Source organism: Gymnogyps californianus, chromosome 6 (genome assembly GCF_018139145.2).
Source record: "Gymnogyps californianus isolate 813 chromosome 6, ASM1813914v2, whole genome shotgun sequence".
Taxonomy (NCBI): Eukaryota; Metazoa; Chordata; class Aves; order Accipitriformes; family Cathartidae; genus Gymnogyps; species Gymnogyps californianus.
The window spans coordinates 13,681,435-13,698,303 of NC_059476.1; the positions used below are offsets into that span (position 1 = coordinate 13,681,435).

Consider the following 16,869-nt stretch of genomic DNA (forward strand, 5'->3'; position numbering starts at 1 on the left):
AACCTACCCTTGGCTAACACACACTTCTCCTGCCTTGGCTCATATTTGGTTTGGTCTAAAGACTTTGACGTGGTCTTGATGTCCTCTTTCCTGAGGGCACTTCAGATATAGTCATGACTACTGAGTTACCTGTCAGAGGCAAATGTTTCTAGTCACACAACAACACATTCTAACCACAGACAGAAAGCTGGAGTCTGCTGGAAGCATCATTATGGGTCTGCCCTGTTACTACTCTCCTCTATATGTCCAGTTATGGAGGCTGTTGGCAAGAGGATGCTGGCCTAGACTAACCCCTGGCCCTGACTCAGTACAGCTATGTATATTAAGTTATGACTGCAACAAGCTTGCTTATGTTAAAACAAACAACGTGTTTCCTGCACACTAGAAAGCAAGACAAAGATTGCAGCCCTCATTTTGCATATAATGACTTGCTTGTAGTCCCACACGGAGGCACAGACCTCTTAGAGAACACTTGGTTCCCCTATCCTAGAAAAATTACAAAGCCTTAGGAATATGAACCAATACATGCTGTGGTTAACAATCCACTATCACACCAAAACTAAAGCAGTCATTTCTTTAGCTCAGGTGGTAAAGAAATGTGCTCAAATGCAACATATTCAAACTGTAACAGAAATCTATGTTGCAGTTATCCCAGAGTTATCTGTCAGGTCAGGAATATAAGGTCCAGAAGCTTTTCATATTGAAAAGGAGCCATTAATGTTCTTAAGCTACATCTCTGGAACATTCGCTTGCGTTGGGTAAAGATAGCCTGTCTTGAGGTCTCCAGCTTCTGGATGACTGTAATTTAACTGAAGGATTTTGTACAATAATGACTCAGATGATAGAGAAAACCTTAACACCTCATCACTGAAGGCCACATTTCCTGTTCTGCATGAAAAGCATGAGATAGACATGTGCTTAGCACCATCAAGCTGAGAGACGACTCAGTCTTGCAGACAGGAACACAAATCTTGTCTCTGAAGGCTATTTCTAATTAATTCACTTCTAAACAACATTAGAAGCTGAGTAGGTCAATCCATTAGCCATGCCCCTCTTTCACTCAAGACCAGAGACTGAAGGGATGCTAATGCACACATTTTCTGTAAACAAGGTTAGTTCTGAATTTCAGAATGCCTCTCTCCAATGCTTAGCTGGTGCAGGAGTGAGAGGGGTAAAGGCTAAGGAGAGGATAATTTTGAGTGATATCTTTAGTGCTTAGACTGTTATAACCCGTTTATAGCAAAACAGTATCTTCAACTGAGAAATCATTTCGCCCTATTCCACCTCCAACTCTATTCAGTTGGCACCACTGTATCTCTGGAAATTGATAGTGGAATCCTATAGGAGACAGCGACGTTAGCAACGTATCTCTATTGTCCTTATCAACACCTACTGCCCTCTCTTCTCCCCCCCTTTATCTGTCTTACCAGTTTAATACTAAATTCTGTAAACAAAAAGCAGAAGTGAGGGACACATCCTCTCAGAAATACCTGAAGCACAAAGGATGACTTCTTACTCAGTATATATGTGTTCTGTGGGAAAGAAACCCCACCTGAAGTCTCATAGTACATTACTAGTGCAAAGAGTAATTCATATATGTGTGTGATTATGTATATAGCCATTATATTTATAAAATGCTACAATAATCATTATATTAATCAACAAAAACAAAATGACGGTAAAACTCAGGTAAGAATGATCTCATTTGCTCATTTTGTAGACACTAGCAGGTGTTGACCAGGTGATGCGAGAGATATTAGCACAACTGTCAGCTTAACCCCATCAGGAAACCTTCTCAAAGTAACAAGTTTCCTTACCACATGTGCCGGATGGGCACTGATGTGTGTTTCATGGCCACTAGTGCTCCTCCCCAGTCCAGAAACCACACGTTGTATTCCTCCTCGAAGATCTGCAAACAAATTAGGTACTGCATGAGTGCTCCACTCCACTGGGAAGGGAAGACTCAGAAGAATAGCAAAAAGCTCCATGCTTTCCTTCGCTCTGCAAAACATACCTGTCTCCAGGAATTTCCACCGTCAGAGGAGATGAACACGCCAACATCAGTGTAGGAAAGCTCAGAGCCAATATTGCCTGCAACACAAGCAAGTGTCAGACATTCTTGTATGAACACAGCACTGCATTTTTCCAAGAAACCAAAATTACTTGGCCTGACAAGTCCTTTTTTGCTGTTCTTGATTCTGTTCTCATCTAAAAATATGATGGTCAGGTGGCAACATTCACTTACAAGAGCTGTGCCATTTGAAAATTGACACTGGGGAGAAACAATATTATCAGCTTGTTTTCCCAACAGATAGCATTGCCCATAATTGCAAGCCACTAAAGGCAGGCTTATTCTAGGCAAGGACCTACATACTCAAAAATCTGTGTATGAAACCCCATGCCCGTTTGGTGCATACAAATCATCAGAATGGCAGCAGAATAGTGGTCACTGTCCCCAGCTACCAGATATTTCATTCCATACACATTTTTCTCTGAACTTAGAGTCTTTGTGCTCTGGCTGGTGAGCTGCATCTCTGTGACCTGCCAGTCTTCGTCAAGGGTAAGGTAATTACCTCTGTCTCTACTTCGTGTGTAAAGGAGAGCATCCAAAGTGAAGTTATTCATACAGCTGAGTTTAAAGGTGAAACCCAGGCCCACTGAAGCTCATGATTATGGGGCTAGAAAGTCTACTCAAGATTCTGTCAAAATGCTCAAACACATAACTGATCTCAGAATCTGCAGTCAAATAAACAAAGCTTCTTCTTAGGTTTACGAATGGTTTGCAATTAATGAGGACTGTGATGTAATGAAATATAAGTTCCACTTGAAGGAAATCTTGTTTGTTTAGGTATAAACCTCACCTGGGGGCAGAAACAGTTCAGAGAATTAAGGTGGGTCAAATGACTTTGCAGCAGAGAGGTAGACACCAGACTGAACAGCATTCTAGACAATGTTGATTGTTCTCATTGACCTGGCTGTCCCAAATTGTGAGTTTAAATTTACTGGTTACTTGGTACGGTTCTTAATTTTAATCTTGTAATTTACATTATGACGGAAACTGTTCTGCTGACTGCCTTATAGGGTGAACTACTCTGCCTTCACCATGCATTAGGGAATGCATATGCCACACATCAAAGCAATGCGAAGAAAAGCTCAAACATCAACCTCAACCATATATAGAGAAAGCACAGCAGAACACCATTTGGAGACACTACCTCAGAGCTTGAAACAGGTTTTTTTCCAAGGTCCCTCATCTGAAACAGCAGAGAGAACCTCAAATCTTACAGTGATAAATCTTAATACAGAGTAAATTATGAACTTGGACTAAATCCCCAGCCCTCTGGAACTTCTGAGCATCCACCAATAGTTGCAAGAGAGAGATGCCCAATATCTGAAAAACTTGTACAAGCCCTGAATAGACCTTATTAGCTTATTCCTCACACTGCCCTGAGGTCACCATCTTGCTTCTGCTTCCAGAGTTAAAATTGCAACAAGCACCAGGCTCACTGAACAATGCAGGTCTGCTCTAAATTAATTTGTTCTCACCTCCCCACTTCCCAAAGCACCCAGTGGTTCAGGGAAAAGCTACCACAGTCACCCAGGAACTGTTTTTTCTGCTGGTCTGTCAACAGTACCTTCAATCAGTGCTAGGTGGGATTCTGGCGGTATGAACATCTGTCCCATAGGAAGCAGGCAGACATAAGACTCACAGATACTCCATCAGAAGGCCTCCCAATGATAATGGTCCACAGCCACCATATTGTGGTCAAACCCATACCTTCTTTATTCAGAGCCCATGAATTCTTTACCCAGTGAGCCATTCTTATACCTTCCAAATGAGACTGTTTTTAAAGCAGGTGTAATTTCCACGGAAGGAAGGGAGAACTAATATTTTTTCTTCAAAAATAGCAAAGGGAGAGGTGGCATTCTTACACATCTGTAGCATCAACAAGAGCATAATAAAAACACACTAATGAAAATGTTAATTAAATTTCTGACATTTAATGCTGGAAAATGAGAAATTAAAACCCAGATGCAGGTTGATGCTCTCCTGTCACCATCATGGAATCCAACTAGCCACATTGTTGTGACAACACTGTTTCAAAAAATAAAATTTCTGGCTCAGGAAGGCAGGACAATTCAAGAAAGGCTTTTCCATCAGTGCTCAGGATGTAGGAAATGTCACACTGTCCATCTACCTAATCTTCTTCCCTGACACCACCAAGAGTGACCAACTGCTTTAGATGAAGGTACAAGGAAAACCTGCTGTCGGCAATCATACAGAAGGACAGTCTATAGGGTCATCCAGGTTCATGAGGATAAACCTACTGTGTCAGTCCAAAGGTCTGTTTAGCCCAGTGTCTTATCATGAATGGAAGTCCTCAAGAATTAGAAAGTGACTTAAAGGTAGAAGTGTAAGTTTTGTATCATCATATTTTAAATAGCAAAACTGGAAAACCAACTTTCCAAACAGGGATTTCCAGATTGTGGCAAGGAAAAAGAGCAAAAAGGTGAGATTCTGTTGCAATCACTTCTTTCTGTCTTTTTCTGTGCAAACTTGTTCCATTATTTTCTTCATTCTCTCCATCTAGTTTCTTTCAGCTACATGAATTCAAACCCCACCAAATGTAACTAACTCCCAACAAGTCAAGAGGATTTGGCAGCTGTACAAGTAGATACTAAAACATAATTCTTCCCTTTGCAAGAATCTAACCTCTGTCCTCATATCAAGAGTATGAGTTTCCAATCATTGCTGGAAATGTACCACTGTAAATCAAAGAGTAAGACACAGAGTGTTTGAGCAGCCAATGCCTGTGAGAGTAAGTTGCAATGCTTATCCTGGAACACATTCGCCAACATCGTGAGACATTCCTGTTGTTATGAAACTGGTTAGTGGAAACAGATGTGTATATTCCCAACAGGTTAAGCTTTTTATTGTACAAAGCAGTAAGGCAGAAATTATATTCTGCCTTTTAAAGGTTAATTGTTAGACTGGGAAAGCATTCATCCCATGCACTGGCAGCTTGAAAAGAACCTCACTTACTAACAATTTAGAACAATGCCTAGAATCTCACTGTCCTGCTGCCTCCGTTTGCTTCCTAAAAGGTTAAAGAAAAAAAGCTTCTGCAATCACAGCATCATGAGTAGGGCTTGCTCCTAAGCATCCATCTAGCAAGTGTGACCTGCCAGGAGTGATGACTCCACTTGGCTATGCATAGGAAGATCTGGACGTTTAAACCAAATTGTCTCACTCCATTTGGCCTGGATCAGTGAACTGGAAATCACGTGGTGTTTCGTTTGTTGAGATATAAATGTCATGAAGGGAACCTATCTCAAGTTCTGGCTTAGTCTGGCAGACACATGGAAGCACAGAAGGACATGAGAATGGAAATGGTTGGAAGAAACAGTGTAAATTCATATAGGCAATATGTTAACATGACATACTTGCAAGCCACTGCTAGACTGAACAGGACATAGGAGATAAACTGAGCCTTAGAAAGAACGGTTAAGCTATTTGAGCATATTTGAGCATATGTAGGAGCCTCCCTGCGAAAAGGCAGGACAGCCTACATGCTTCAGAGGCCAGCTTTCAATAGCATCAGCCATTCAGAAAGCACTTTGTTAGCCTAGCAGCTCCCACAGAGCTGTGGGAGTTCTGACTGTGGTTGGTAGCCCCATCCATGCTGATTAGGCTGCATGCTGTGTGCACGCAGGGCCTGTGATGGTTGTCAGATTAATTACAGTGGGTCAGCCATTGTCACCATGAAGCATTATAGCAGGTTGCCATTAAAACATCGCAACCTGCCAAAGCACTATTTTGCAGAACAACCCACAGTAACAACAACCCATGCAGTGTTGATGAAGTGCTGCTGGACTTGGAGCAATACAGTGTTGACAGTAGGTGCCATGCACAAGACAGGCACTCATGAAGTCCAGGCTTCACCTGACAGGCTTTGTGACAACTCTGTGCTTGCTACTCCAAAGGTGGAATGTATTGATACCTCCTAGGAGCGTAGCCATGATTATAGGCCCTATTCTCATTCATGGTAACTCCAGCAAACGGGTAGACACCTACATCAGTGGTTGTAACAATGTCAAGTGAGAGGAGTTAGTAACGCCAGTTGGTAGTGATCCCTTGCAGGTGTGAGCTTAGAACTGCATATGGGTTATTGTAGAGCAACAAATACCTGACAGGTATTACCTTTTTTGAACTCTGGCGCCACATACCTTCTCCTAGCCCATAGCAAATGGGAGTTAATGTGAATTAGCTCAGCACTTGCTGAAACAGAGCTGAAAGCTTTTATACCAGCAGGAAACATCTCGTATACTCCCAGGCACCCAGTGAGGCATGGATGAGTGGTGAGAAGCACTTATGTTCTTACCTGTTGCCACCAGCAGCCCAGGAGCTGTCTCTTTGCTGGAAATGCTTCCTGAAGTATACGGATTCTCTGAGAGCTGCAGATGTAAGTGCAATGAGCAAAAGGGCTGTTGACAGGAAACAAACAAAAGGCAGAAGCTTTAATATGCAAGAAGTTAAATATCAGAGGAACCCTTGGCAACTGCACACAGATGCTCCAATCCTTCTGAAAATGACCCCTCTGCTCTTAGCACTGTTACAAATAGCAGCATATGTTCATTTTCTGAATAAGCATCATAAAAGTAGCTGAGAGCAAAAGAAGCAGGAATGCTGCATTACAAGCAAGCATGTCTGCGCTTGTTTTTACCAACAATCTATCTGATCTAGAACCTTTTTTCCCAGAAACCTTCTTATTCTGACTTAAATTCCATAAGAAAGGTCAAGAAAGACGGTCAGGATTTTCCCTTAAAATCTATAAAGCTATAGAAAAAGAAATCTACTTAATTCCCTTAACATTCAGCAGGCGAAGAGAAAAAAACACAGGGAGAGCTTTATTAACCCAGTGACTAAAATAAGCAGCTCTGAAGGAATCAGTTGTGTTTTGGAAAAGGTCTGCCACTCACCAGCTGGCAAACTACAGGATCCCCTCTTAGATCAGTGTCCGGTGCCTGCAGCAAACGCCAGTCTCTGCCCTTGTTGTAGGTTATGAAAGTCTTGATTTGGTCATCTATCTTCCTGTTAGCCAGGAATATGCCTTTGATCCCTGCTACCTAGGAAAAATGGAGAGAGATGAAAAAATACATCGGAAGAACAGGCCAAAAGTAAGGCCCATCTGAGCACTCTCAGAAGTGGAAGGTCTCTGAAAAAGCAATAAAGTCATCTCAATCCATCCTTAGAAGACTGCGAATGGCATTACAAGTATATCTTGATGATGCCTGCACAGCTGAAAGGCCTCATGCAGTCTCTCTCTCTGGAAGAAAAAGACAAGGATGTTCACAGAGCACATGCCTAGGAAACAGCCCACTTTTGGATTTCCTTGAGTGCTTGCAGACAGGCTGACGATGGGCTTGAAGGTACAGCATACACCATGTCACACGTGAGCTCTGTGAGCTTGAGAATGTGGTCTGCCCCACTCCCTCCCCAGATTACCATAACATGGGAGACAGCAGGTCACATCAGAAGCAGTATGGGATCTTTTTGTGTTGGTCTTTTTTTTCTTTTACACAAAAGATGGAAATCCTGAATATGCTGAAACACTGATGTTTTGCAAATTTGATTTCTTCACTTTCCTTCCACTCCCAAATTCTGTCAAAATCAACCCAGGTGTTCCAAATGTTTTGATTTTTGTCAGCAGAACCCATTCCAGCAGAATACGGTCCTGTCAAAATGTCCCCAAGAAGATTTCATGTTGAGTCTGGTCTCTGTTGCACAGCTGTGAAAGTGAGACAGGAAGAAGGAACTTGCTGCAAATCCGCAGCTTCCTGGCAACAGCCAGGATGCAAATCCTTCCACTCTAAAGCCCCCTGAGTGACACTACCCTTTGAATGACCCTGTGAAAATCTCTATCAGCATTTAACAGTAACGAGTCTGTGATACACAGCTGGGGAACACAGAGTTTGCCCAGGAACGGGAGATGATGCATGTTTATTTTAGCTGGTTCATCACAACACAGAAACATATCTTTTTTCAGAGGCAGGAAAATATATTTAACTAGGTGAAAATAAAATGTAAACCCTGTCCTTCTCACTGATCCACGCGTTATTTGTGAGTTTTCTCTCATTGCATTAAACTACCCGGATTTTTATAAACAAATTGATGATGTTGTTAAATGGGCATTATTCTAGCTGAAATAACTACATGTATAATCCTAACTTCTACACATAACTGCAAAAACGTTTCTCCATGTAACAGTAGAAGTCAGCCTGCAACCATTACTATTAGTATTACCGATTAGTTTTTTGTTGCTAGCAAAGCACTGAGCCCTGAATCTCAGCAGATCTTCCATCCAACAAGTTACGACACACCAAAACCAGAATGCTCTGAAGAAACCAGGAACTGGAACAACTACTCTGAATGGATTGCTACTGGCCAAGGCTGAAAGGCCTGGCAGAAGAATGAGAATGGAAGATGATTCAGGGTAGAAGTTATCCAGCTGTTATCTCTGGGCAAATGGCACCTACAAACTTCTGCTTATAATTCATAAACTGCTCAGTGCTCACAAAGGTAGAATCCACATTCCCTGCCTGTGAGCAGGTGTCTCTAGCTATCCAAGGGGAAAAACAGTATTTTGAGTCCTTCTTTAGACATCCACATTACGATGAGAAGGATAATGGTTTTCCCTTTTGGAAATGCCACATAGCTAACCAGTCATTGACTTGAAAGCAACCAGTTGTCACACCTACAGCAGAACGCACTGCATCTATTCCCACATGAGCTGGCTCAGCTTCAAATCCAGTAAATGCCTCTGGGCTGATCCCAAAACAAATGAAGATCCTGGAAGGCTGGTAAGAGATTTACACTTGCTTGAACTAGCAAGCAGTTGCTGTTCTTTGTAGGGTGACCTTTACTACATACCTCATAAAGGTCAATGATGATATTCCCCTCCAGTCCTCGACTGCTTTTCACATTTTCCAAGGCCAGGGTGAAGTACACCCCTCGGGTGTCCGAGATATACAGGTTGTACGTATCGTTCTGGTTCCACTCTTGAACAGCTGCAAACACCTGATTTTCATCTGTGCTGATAATATGCATGTCCTGTTAAAAGAAGACAAAAGGCCTATTACTGAGGATCTCTGTATTTCTTTGCCCTTTGGGACATGTAGTAATTACCACAACTTACGAAAGAATGGAGATGGAGCATGAATTATAGGTATGTTAAACAATTTTCTGTTAGAGCAAGCCAATAAATTACCACCATTGTGACTTTTCTGCATTTCATTTTTTTAATGATTACCAGCTGGGCAAAGGGGTTCTGCTTTCTTCATTTTTGCTGGCTTCAAGGAATTTCATCCAGTTTCATTTTTTATTTATAAATTTGAAAGTCAATTTTATCACTCATGGAAGATTCACAACCTTGGAGCCTCACAGTCACTAAGTGTGGTGTAGTACCAGGCTAAAAGCAGTGACAACTTACATCCACATGCTGAACTAACGGGCTTGTGCTTCCAACTGGTAAAGAACCAGTTTCAAAACAACTCGGAGTTCACATTTATTTGAAGCTGAGGTATAGGGATCAGTTTGAGCCAATGCTGGTAGTGATTTTTCATAACATACTTTTCTATTGAGAGTTTGTCCAAGATCTATTATCCCACTATATATGGGCTATCAAATAATCCACCCACTAACCTCTGTTGGATTCCTGCTGCTGACCAAGATATGAAGGTCCAGCAAGGGTTTCCCCATTTAGTTTTAATATCAAAGAGATTTGACAGTGCATTTTCTCAGTATTCTTTTAAAGCAGGTTCATGGAAATTATTTCCAAGGTGGTGATGAGTATTAAAGCACTTCATCCTTGCCCCCATTGTTGAACAAACTAACACTGTTCAGCTAGAAGCAAAATCACTGTGGTTATGTGGGACTTCATTTATCTATTTGTATCTATTTAAAATTTCCCCAGGGTGCCAAGGAGCCTTGATTTATTTCTCGCACTGTTTCTGCATCAAGAAACCATAATTCTGGAAGTCTCCCAAAGGACGGAGTGACCTGATTTTTGGGAATAATATCTGCGGGAAGATCAGCTCAATATCCCCATCCTGCCTAGGAGGCAACTTAATCTTCTGTGTGAGGTATCTAGATGAAAAGTTGGGGTTGATTAGATGGGGCTATTTCTAATAGACCTAACGTAGCCTATCAGCGTGGGATGGGGAGAAAAAACATTTGAGGGCCTAATTCTGCCCCTGTGAGTGCAATCAGTGGGAGATTTGCCATTTCCCTCAATGAAGGAAGACTAAATCAGGAAGTTTGTTCTTGCCCAACAGCTCTAATTCCTCAAAGATTAAGTACATACCCAACCTATTCCAGCAGTGTGAAAATAAAGCAAAACACCCAGTAACTTCAATCTGTTTTGACCAATTGCGGTGGAAATATTGCATTACCCTATTGCCAGTCTCACATATGTACAACTCCAGCAGAGTTCATTAATCTACAGCTGACAGGATAGTTATTACTGTACAGCAAAAACGTTCTAGTGACTAAGGGCAGCATAAACAAGCCTCCTTTACATGGTTAAAAGACTTCGCCATGACACCTATCTTAAAAGTACTTTTGATTTTTAAATTACAAAAGTATCCCTGATCTTATACTGTGCATCAGTTCCAAACCAGGGCCATCAACAAATCTGTCTTATAACAGGCCAGCAACCTGTGACAGCATCAGTCAATAAAGCAGGATAATCACAGGGCAGTCATTCTCTCTATCCACTTGTCTTTTTAACGAGGGGCAGCTTTCAAGGCCAGTCCATAAGGTAGGAGCATAAATAACGTTTTTCTCCTGAAAAATAGCAGCAGGGTTTCCAAAAGAAGGGGTGTCGTCAGACATTCTGAATCCCACACCACCACCATGGAATGACAAACAAAAGAAACTATATCTGTGTTATGCACGTGTCAATACACTGTGGACTGTGATCAACTCAAATCAGAAGAAGTTGAGGTGCAACATTGCGAGTCTGAGATGCGCATTTCTCACAACTATTAAGTTTTCAGGTACAAGTTAAAGCAAACACGCTGTATCAGTTAGACTGCAAATATCCCATAGGCAATCAGAAGGTGTCCTCATTTTAGCTGGGATAGAGTTAATTTTCTTCTTAGTAGCTGGTACAGTGCTGTTTTGGACTTAGTGTGAGAATAATGTTGATAACACTCTGATGTTTTAGTTGTTGCTAAGTAGCGCTTGTCCTAAGTTAAGGACTTTTCAGTTTCCCATGCTCTGCCAGCAAGCAGGTGTGCAAGAAGCTGGGAGGGAGCAGAGCCGGGGCAGCTGACCCGAACTAGCCAAAAGGATATTCCATACCATAGAACGTCATGCCCAGTATATAAACTGGGGGGAGTTGGCTGGGAGGGGTCGATCACTGCTCGGACATCGGTCAGTGGATGGTGAGCAATTGCATTGTGCATCACTGTGGTTTTTTTTTTCCCTTGAGTTTTTTTTTTCTTTTTTTTCCCTTTTTTTTGTTATATTCCTTTTCATTACAATTATTATTATTATTATATTTCATTATTATTGTTGTTAGTATTATATTTTACTTTAGTTATTAAACTGTTCTTACCTCAACCCATGAGTTTTACCTTTTTTCCCGATTCTCCTCCCCATCCCACTGGGAGGTGGGGAGAAGTGAGCGAGTGGCTGCATGGTGCTTAGTTGCTGGCTGGGGTTAAACCACGACAGAAGGGTAGATCCAGCCCAAAAGGCAAATCTAGCCAACTATCTTACAATTATCCCACCAAAATTTTCACTTGTGGAAGGACGAAGGACATTACTGTTGATTATCAGCCCTCTATGACAGTAGCCCCAACAGCCATTCTGAGGCTCCAAAGAGCAGCAGTGCTCTCAGCTGCCTATTGGGCTGCTCAGAAACTTCTATCCAGCCAAGGCACTGGAAAGGTTGGTCCCTTCTGTTCTACACAATCCCAAGCAATGACTACACTATGGAATTTGAGTATAATTCCAGGGACATATTCTCCTTGCTGAGGTTTGTGCTGTTTGATGTGGTAGAAAGCTAACGCCTAAGAAGGTAAATCTGTATGAGAAGTACTAACTTCCCTCCCTCCCAGCTTTGCCAGTCAGTGTTAATCTTAGGCCATCTCAGTCATCTCATAAGCAGCATCACACAGTGGTTCTGTGCATCCAAAGCATCGATAAGGCACAACTTTTAGGGAGCCAACTCCACCTCCATGACTTCTTGGCAACGTCCAGCCATAGGATGGTGACAGTGGAGCTGCTTTATGCTGTGCTTCTCTCATTGTATGGAGACTGCAGTAGTGCTCAGCATCCTAACGGTTCTCCAGGACCCTCAGCATCACGGCCAGGCTTACAGAGAAATCATTAATAGAGAACAGAGTAGGGCTGGGGAAAGGTGTTGAAAGAAGATTGGTCAAGAAGTTGGTTTGAGCTCTATTTTCTGAGGTACCTGTTCATTCCTATTTGCTATTTACAGAGGAAAAAAGAAACTGTTCTTCCTGAAACACTCACTAATCAAAGGCAGAGAGAGGTAAAGATCCCAAACCCATATTTAAGAAAGATCATTCAAGTAGCACAACAAATGGAGCTCCCCAGAGAGGAACCCCACCGAGGTGCTTCACCACTGGGCAGGCTGTGCTATTCAAAGATATTACATGTCTGTGCTCATAAACAGTGCACTCACCTTAGGAAGAGAGTATTTGGGCAATTTAATCTGTGCGAAAGGCTCCCGTCTGTATGACACATAGTAATTTGCTCTTCCACCAGCTGTCACCTGTGGAAACACTAAAGAAAGTGAGTGATGACCCTTCCAAGACACCCTATGCTGACACCTCTAAGAGGGTTTGAAAACCTTTCTTTCAGATGTCTTTTCTATGACCTGCACAGCTGTCCCTAAAAGCATCCATATAACTCAAAAGAAATCCCAGACTTGAGAGGGCTGGAGCATTACTTATTTAAGCTTTGGTATTGAACTTTCTATTTTGTCTCTCATGCTTCAAATTCAACATGATTTTAACATCTCAGAAAAAAGGGAAAAGTGCGTATAAAGTTTAAGGTCTTGAGTGGAAGAAAGAAGATCATCTGGTTTCATCACATGGTTCCAGCACAACTACCTTGGGCAAGTCATTTAAAGTCTCTGTGCTTCTGTTCCTCTCCTGTAAGAAGGAGATAATACCTCTTTTCTCTGGGGCTTCTCAGCCTTGTCTGTTTGCACTGTAAGTCCCTTGGGGCTAGGGTTGTCTTCCAACAACCTTTTACAGTGACTAACAGCAGAGATCCACACTAGCACCATTTAATGCAAACAGTAAATGCAATGAATGCGCTCTTGGAAAGTGGGAGCTAAGCTCTTAGATGCCCTTTGTCACTATAAAACTGGTTTCTCTGAAATCATACTGTCTCTGAACGAGGATGTGGGGGGGAGCTGATAGACATCCAAATCTGCAGTTTTATGGACTGAATGAGCTGTAAAGGCTACACATAAATGCCATGCATCGATGAGATCTAGCCCTGATAATTTGTAAAATATGGGATTTTAAACCTGTCACTAGTCACTTACTCTTGCTGTGGGTGTTCTTTCTGGCACCATTTCAGGCCTGGCTACAACAAGGCTTACATCAGTGAATTTCCTATATTCTGCTGTTTTGGCAGTCTTGCAAGTTTTAAGATAAAACAATACACAAAGCACTTCTCTATTATATGGGATGTCATTTGTTGGCTTCTTAAGTTTCCAATAAAGCTAACAGAAAGGTCCTAGATTCTCTCCTAGATACACTTCCTTTTATCTGACAGTGATATTTCAGAATAAGCTTACATGGAATATTGCTATAGCATCAATTACATTCTCAGCAATGATATCACCTCTAGATAGTGGCTTTCTTCCCTAGAGAAGCTGTCATTCGAAGGACACAATATGACTGGTCATGAAATTTGATATCTAATCAACTCAAGATAAGGCTTTTCTATTGACAGTTTGAAGAACCAGAAAGAAAGGAAGGTTTAGAAATAGGACAGGCTTCTACACTAAGACTTCCCCTTCTGTTTGTTTCCCATTTTTACTTGTAATGTTATCACAGCTGCGCTCCCAAAGGAAAAAAACAACCAGCACTGTACCACACACCACGTAAGAAGGCAGAAGAATGACCCATATCACAGCAAACAAACTCTATACAGACAACATATAGCTAAAGTCAAGGGGAAACACAGACATGAAAATCTAAAGCGATTTGCCTATAGTCTCAAAACAAGCCAGTGGCAGAGACAGGGAGAGAACAGGAGTCACTTGACTCTCACTTCATGTAAAGTACACTGTGGACTGGTACAGCAGCATTCTGGGGTCCTGTTCTCCAGCTATGAGGATGGTGAAAGGGCTGTGAGTGCTATTTCTGAAGGATATCTTTCCCATCTAATACTACCACATCAAAATCAAGTTTTCACAGGAGAGAACAGACTATGCAATTGATTCACGCTCAGTCCAACTCAAAGGCAAAAATTCATCTTTGCAGTAATTGTATCTCTCTATCAGCTGTACAAGCATTGCCCAAAGGATCCCACAGTTCTAGGTCATATTACCTAAATAGCACAGGGAATATTTAAATATCCCCTCTTCTTTTGGTGATATTTCTGACCTCCAGTTGAAGATCCAAATTCTCAAATGATATAACTCTGCCACATGAACTCATTGTACACCACTCATGATTTCAGCACCAGATCATTATTTGTAGCAGAGTCCAGATAGGACTGAATGTGTCCAGTGACCACTTGGTAAGGACCCTGGGTTCGATATCCACCTCTTCTGATGGGCTGAGACATGGTCATCAACTCGTCTTTAATATGCAGACATGAATATTTACATACTTTGTAAATGCTGTGATGATTGATTAACATTGGGAACAGTCCAATAATCGTCAAGTTAATCACATGAACATAGACTGGTAGAAATATCAAGGGGTGATCAAATTCCCCGCTCTGTGCCAAGACAGGATCTACTCCAAGTTTGCCACACTCAAAAGACTTTACATAGGTTTTTTGGCTTTATGCCACTGCAAACTGGTACCTGGAGGGTTTTTTGCTTGGATTGTTTGTTTGTTTGTCTGATTTTTAAGGCAGAAAGGTAGGACTCAAACACTGTTCAAGTTCACCATGCATTAGCTAAACTCCCTTCCAGTCCTCTACCTGGACTAGGTCACCTTGACAAAGGTTTAGAAATAGAAATCTTTGTGGTCTGTGGTCTTTCTGAGCCAGTTAATATGAAGCCACCCACAATTCTGTTGGCAGGAGTTGTGTGAAGCTTTTCCCAGCCAGGACCTCATCTTTGCATGATTTACATGCACGGTTATAACAGTTCCAAAAAATGATCAAGCCTTCAATAAAGTTCTGGCAAGCACTGTGGTAGAGAATGAATTTTGGAAGGCCCAGCTTAATTTATTTTGATGAACTTTTCCTTTTCCTATGAGCAAACTCTCCAACACCGTAAATCGCAGAGATTATGATAGTGTTTTGCCCTCTAATGCCTCCTTTTAGTTCACATTTGATGAATGTCACCCAGTTATTTGCTGTGAGCTCATCTGTCATGCTCAGTACAGAATTAGCTGGGTTTGTCTTTTTCCTCCTCCTTTGCTAATGACTGGTTCGTTAATCTGTTTTTCTGGATTTCTATTTTCTGTGTTTAATTGGGCTTCTGGCCAGTGGAAATGATTCCTTTGGACAAATGTGTTTGTCATTAAACCCATCTGTCTTTCCTAACCTGTGTTCTTTCTTATCTCCCTCCACTCATGATCTACTACTTTTCTTTAATACTTCCACATTTTGTTTCAAGACAAAAGTCTGGTCTCACTTACATCATTTGACACTTAAGAACATAAACATGAGAAGTTTCTCTTTAAAAGCCCTGAAAGTTTCAGTATGCTGGCTCATCTCCCCTCCTGACCTGCAATGGGACAGAGCACATCAAACATAGAAGACAACAAATATGTTCACAAGGCTGCAGAGAATTATAGAAAAATTTGTGATAGAATCTATTCATCTCCATAATTCCTGTGACATGTCTAGAAACACACTAAGCTATTTCTCATGTTAATGATTGAATATGATTCTTTAAGGGCAGGTTTTGTTTCTCTTTTTTTTTCTTATATAGATGTTTGTCTTAACCAAAAAAACACAAGTGTCATCTAAAAGAGTTTGGAAAGCAAGCAGAATGAGTTATGAGGTCCCAGAATATAAAGACACCCTAGATGACGTCACGAACTGTAGACTACAGTGTACCAGGCTTTATTTTCATTTTCTGGCTAGCTGATGCTGGGACCCATAATTTCCAATGTAAGGCAGGTATTCATGTAACAAACATGGAACTACTAATTCTCTGAAATGACCCTGGGCTAAGCAAGACCCCATCTGCCTCCTGCTGCTCGAAGAACTCGCAGAAAGCCTAAAGGAACATGCACTGCTGCTGACAATGAAACACCATATATTAGAGGCACAGCCTTGGTGGAGAAACAGTGATAGTGTGCAGATAGCGGGTGCTTCCTAAGCTAATGGCTAAAAGAGAATGGAGGGCTCTTTTTCTACATAGTTTATCATCCTGGGTGGTTTACAATGATAACAATCACTTGTCCTACACAGTTATTGGAACTGGTCATCTACTTTTTACACTGTTGATAATGTTCCAAGCAAAAGAGAATTGGTAATAGCACAGATCAACCCACAATGACCAGACATGTTTAGATGTTTGTGATTCCTGTAATTCACCTCCCACTTCAAGCATAGTGAATGGTGACTCAGTCCATTACAGAACCAAATTTTTAACTTCCTTGTCAATAGTAAGTAGCTGATAGTACATA

The 16,869-nt window shown here is 41.5% G+C and overlaps 1 protein-coding gene across 1 annotated transcript in view; it reads right to left on the bottom strand.

Moving 5' to 3' along the window:
- SORCS3 (sortilin related VPS10 domain containing receptor 3) overlaps positions 1-16,869 on the bottom strand; it is a 326,383-nt gene that overhangs the window by 59,415 nt on the left and 250,099 nt on the right. The window contains exons 8-13 of the mRNA XM_050899047.1: positions 12,717-12,806; positions 8,933-9,112; positions 6,982-7,128; positions 6,384-6,486; positions 2,015-2,091; positions 1,818-1,909 (exon numbers count right to left, since the gene is read on the bottom strand). Of these exons, the coding sequence (XP_050755004.1) occupies positions 1,818-1,909; positions 2,015-2,091; positions 6,384-6,486; positions 6,982-7,128; positions 8,933-9,112; positions 12,717-12,806 (689 nt within the window). The remainder of the gene's footprint in view (positions 1-1,817; positions 1,910-2,014; positions 2,092-6,383; positions 6,487-6,981; positions 7,129-8,932; positions 9,113-12,716; positions 12,807-16,869) is intronic.